The sequence below is a fragment of the Palaemon carinicauda genome, chromosome 25 (assembly GCF_036898095.1).
Source record: "Palaemon carinicauda isolate YSFRI2023 chromosome 25, ASM3689809v2, whole genome shotgun sequence".
Taxonomy (NCBI): Eukaryota; Metazoa; Arthropoda; class Malacostraca; order Decapoda; family Palaemonidae; genus Palaemon; species Palaemon carinicauda.
Genome location: NC_090749.1, coordinates 17,686,782 through 17,692,079, shown reverse-complemented (window position 1 = coordinate 17,692,079; position 5,298 = coordinate 17,686,782). Strand labels below are relative to the sequence as shown.

General features: G+C 36.9%; 1 protein-coding gene across 1 annotated transcript in view; it reads left to right on the top strand.

Annotated features, from left to right (window-relative positions):
• The window catches only part of LOC137618901 (uncharacterized), a 48,299-nt gene extending 43,588 nt beyond the window's left edge, over positions 1-4,711 (top strand). The window contains exon 2 of the mRNA XM_068349102.1: positions 4,095-4,711. Coding sequence (XP_068205203.1) covers positions 4,095-4,711 — 617 coding nt within the window. The remainder of the gene's footprint in view (positions 1-4,094) is intronic.
• The last annotated feature ends 587 nt before the right edge of the window (positions 4,712-5,298 follow it).

Below are 5,298 nucleotides of genomic sequence, written 5' to 3'. Positions count from 1 at the left end.
AAAAAAAAAAAAAAAAAAAAAAAAAAAAAAAAAAAAAAAAAATGGTTAAAATGGTGTGCTTAAGTGTACCTTCAAGAAAGAGAACTCTATCCAAAGGCAGTGGAAGACCATGGTACAGAGGCTATGGCACTACACAAGACTGGTGAACAATGGTTTGATTTTGGAAGAACTGCTTACCATAACTGAAGAGTCTCTTCTACCCTTACCAGGAGAAAAGTAACCAGTGAATAATTACAGTGCAGTGAAGAGGACTTTTTTGCTTATCTTAGTGATATCAGGTGTTTGAGGAAATGGGAGAATGTGTAAAGAATACGTCAGACTGTTCAGTGTATGTATAGGCATAGGAAAATAAGTCGTATCCACAGAGAGATCTAAAATAGTAGTACTGGTGCCTTGGCCAACATATTGCATAATTATATGAGTTGTAAAATCGGATTCATTTTCATGGAATAATAACTTTGCTTATGTTCCATTGAGGATTGAATAAAATATGTCTCGGTTAATATTCACGGTCACAGAATCTATATTTTCTATTGATACACTTTTCTAGCAAAAAGATAAAAGAATAGAGTCAGGGAATATAACCCCGAGTACAAGAGGAATGGTTTTTATTAAAAAGTACTAGATGTAATAAATGTATTTCCCCCCCCCCAACCCTTTCCCTATCCCCTCTCTAAAGAGAAGTAGGGAAGGAGGGTGGATTCTGAAACCAGTTACCATCACAATGTTTGTTTGGCATCATCCGTTTAGAAATCTGTTTTGAATTATAAAAGGAAACAAATAAAAAGCGTCTGAAAGAGTTTCATCGAGTCTATGATAAGAGTAATTACTTCGTTTTAAATTCGATCCCTCAAGTAAAGGTTAATGAAATTCATGAGGAAAGACGAACCCTTAAGACACTTTGATTGGAAAAAGCAATTGCCTTCCAGATGCTTCTGTGTGTGTGAAGAGGTTCATTGGACATTAATAATTATCATATAAATATAATGTTTCTCCTTTTGTAGTGAATGGACAGCAATCTCAGAAATCTCTGTCCTGAATTGATGACTTTCCTCGACCTCAAAAAAAATGAGAGAAAAAAAAAATTTCTTTTAACAAGCTGGAAAATTTAGCCTTTGAAAGTATCCTCTTATGCATCACACCAATCCAAGAAATTGTCACAGCATTTTGTATTTTGTGTTTTCTCACATTCCCTGAAAGGAGACATCACTCGCTTTGAAGCTTTAAAAAAACGACCCTCAATAAACTTGAAAGAAGAAGAAGGTCCAAAATTTGCCGAAAATCTGAATCTATTCGTTTTTACTTCTGATCGTTGTGCAAAGAAAAACTCAGGTTTTGTCAAGTTTTTCTAGGACAGAGGTGGTCATCGTGTGTAACCTGAGGTAAATCTCTCTCTCTCTCTCTCTCTCTCGTCTCTCTCTCTCTCTCTCTCTCTCTCTCTCTCTGCAGAAACCAATATTCTATAGAGCCAAATGAATAATGATTTCATTGAGCTTTTCCTTTCAATATAAAATGCTTCTACTGAATCAAAATTCGTTTTGTATCCTTCCTATAACTGTCTTATCCAGAGGTCAACAACAACAACAATAATAATAATAATAATAATAATAATAATAATAATAATAATAATAATAATAATAATAATAATAATAAAGAGTGTTCCCAATAAACTTCTTTTCAGTAAAATTCTTCAGAAGGGAAGGCCGACGGGATGGGCAATGGTGTATACACGTCTGAACATTTTATAAAACAAATGAAGAAATAAGGATGGGAAATAAAGATGATCATGGAACTTGACCCATAACGATAAGAACAGCTTCAATCATAGAAGATTTTGAATATAATCTGTATTATGGAGAACTTCAAAATGAGTAAAAAATTATTGTAATAATAAAAGGTTTATTTGTTTGTTGATATAGATAAAACACTTGAAAATATTCTGATAATTTTAAATTGAGTTGCATAAATCAGAATCATGTGTAACTTTTACAAGGGTATTCTGCGTTGAAATAAATTTCCATTGAGCTTAAGTGTCAGATGAAGCCCTTTTAGAAATGCATAAATGTTGTCATTGATAAACCGGAGGAAAGATGCAGGGATGAATATTCAATATATATCTATCTAATATTACTAGGAAGTCTGTTGTTCAAAGAATGTCTTATGCATGTTCACTTATGTAAATTTAATCAACATAATGATATAAAGAATTCAAAGAATAGGAAACGAAAGTATTATATTCTTGTAACTTTATACAGTCTCTTTTTATTCAGTGAATCCTTTCGTTAAGAGTGGTTCCAACTGATATGGAAAAAGTTTGACCAAAATTTACAAAAACTGAAAACATCATAATATAGTTATTGACTCTTGGAACGGGAAACATATCAAAATATATTCCCAACAACATCAAACAAAACAATTCATCACATCAACATCCCGAGTGACTAAAATCACTTTTCAAACATCAATAACATCAACAGTGATGAACACCACATCAAATAACACAAAATCCTATTTTCCTCCTTTGAATTTTTTCATCTTTATCGTTGGTTGATATGATCTTATCTCTTGAAATGAGGAGAGAGAGGTGAGAGAGAGAGAGAGAGAGAGAGAGGAGAGAGAGAGAGAGAGAGAGAGGAGAGAGATGAGAGAGAGAGAGAGTTTAATGTTTGATGTCTCGTGTTCGAGGCCCCATTCATTCACTGCAGTCTAAAATTTTATATCCAAAACTGTTATTACCCTTCCATAACATTAACATCCATGGCGTCGTCAAAAGTGAGTTGTTCCCCTGAAGCCTTTACTATGAAACTTGTCCCTCTAATTCATGAGATTTCCAGTTTATTGGACTTGGTCGTTAATAGGACCGGTGCTGTAATGATGGAAGTTGGACGGAGATTAATGGCGTTGCAAATAGTTGCTTTGGTTTGTTGAGAGATGCTCTTTCGATAACATGTAGAAAATAGACACAATATAAGACCTTTTCTGGATGGCGTTGAGGAGAAAGAATGTTTCAGTGGTATGAAGTTATCCGAAGTGTGACAAAAGTAATGGAGAAACTTATGCCTGAAAACTTTAAATCAATCAATCAATCAATCTCAGAAAGATATGCTTATCACAAACAGGAGAGGGATGAGAGAGAGAGAGAGAGAGAGAGAGGAGAGAGAGAGAGATGAGGAGAGAGAGAGAGAGAGAGAGAGAGAGAGAGAGATGGTTTATGTTTCCCCTAATTTCCTCACCCTTTGTGAGGGTAGGGACAGGGTGATTGTTAGTACTAAGAGAGACAAGGATTGTTTCCTTAGGAGTATGAAGTAGTCCTTTCAGGGGACTGTTTCAGGTTTCCCTTTAATAGACTAAAACAAAGTTGTTCTGACAGTAATAACAAAAAAGAGGCTGACTGTCTGCAACTATGTGTGATCTGTCACCAATAGGAATTGGGGTGAGGTGCTTTTGTTTTGTAACCAATATTGTTGTTGTTTGTGTTTCCAAATATTTTCATGAAACAATTTAATCAGAGAGAGAGAGAGAGAGAGAGAGAGAGAGAGAGAGAGAGAGAGAGAGAGAGAGAGAGAGAGAGAGAGAGAGAGAGAGAGGCGTGCGTACTATGAATATTGTTTTTTTTTTTTTGCAGCCTCCCTTTGCTATCACCTTGGGGTTTGTGGGTATTGTATTGGGGGAGGGGTGGGGTTGGCGACTGTCCTTCACTCTATTCTATTATACAATTTTTATTCTTATAATTTACGAGACATGGAAATCCTCTTAGATCATAGTTTTTCTTATTTATCCTATTCAATTCACGTTTTTAGCTAAAGTTTTTCCAATATTTCTTAATACTTCTTCATAATTCCTTTTCAATCGAGATTGCATTTTCCATGAAATGATATTTACTTTGCTAATGATAACCAGTAGTATTAATACGAATAAATTCAGCGGAGTTTTCAATCATTTCTCTCTCTCTCTCTCTCTCTCTCTCTCTCTCTCTCTGTAGTTAACACTATTTATAGAATATAAATCAATAGCCCATGGAAACTAGATAAATACGTATTATCTCACTGAAACATAATTATCGAGCAAAATATTACTATTCAATCCTATTGAAGATGGTTATCCCTCACCTATTCACCCCTTCATTCCTCATCCTTTCACCCCTCACCCCTTAACCTCGCACTCCTCACCCCTTCACCCATCACTCCTCACCCCTCACTCCCTCACCCCTTCACCCATCATCCCTCACTCCACTCCTCACCCCTCACCCCTTAACCACTCACTGCTCACCCCTTCACCCATCACCCCTAACCCATCACTCCTCACCCCTTCACCCATCACCCCTCACCCCTCACTCCTCACCACTTCATCACTCACACCTCACTCCTCACCCCTTCACCACTCACTCCTCACTCCTTCACCCCTCAACCCTCACTCCTCACTCTTCCTCCCTTCACCCATCACCCCTCACTCCTCACTACTCACCCCTTCACCCATCACCCCTTACCCCTCACCCCCGCACCCCTCATCCCTCACTCCTCACTCTTCCCCCCTTCACCCATCACCCCCTCACTCCTCACCCCTCACCCCTCACTCCTCACTCCTCACCCCTTCACCCATCACCCCTCTATCCTCACTCCTCACCCCTTCACCCATCACCCCTCACTCCTCACTCCTCATTCCTAACATTATCACCACTAAATATCTCATTAGAATCCACACAAAATCATGACGACTACGTCTATACAATTGAAAAGCATTAGAGATTGATACCTATGTAGAAATACGCATTGTGGCAAGTATTTATTATATTCAATTCCAATCAAGTAGGCTATTTTTTACCCTAAGTTATAAGTCATGGAAGGTTCCAGAACGCAAGGATTCAAGAGCTCTACACATTGTTTATTTAAATGGCCAATAGATGGCCTTAGTAGTAGAGAACCAAATTGCTAATTACCCCCATCAACCCATCATTATAATTTTCATTACATTATTCATGTTGCTATTTTGGGCAGAGATTTTTGTCAACATATGCCTTTGAACTTGTGGTTCCTTGTTGTCTGAGCCCAACTTAATTCTTAGAAAATTACAAATTTCACAATAAATGTCACTGAAATATCTCATAAGCAAACAATTGTTAGTTCATTTACATTTGGGGGTCAAGTGGTAGCCAGATATGCCACATGTACTGAAATCGGCGAGATAATCCCGTAATTACAGTTATTTTATTTTTATTTTCAATTGCCCCTCTATGAAACCATATGATAATTAATATGATTCATGGTATGACATGTATTGCTGGTAAGAACTAATAGAAAA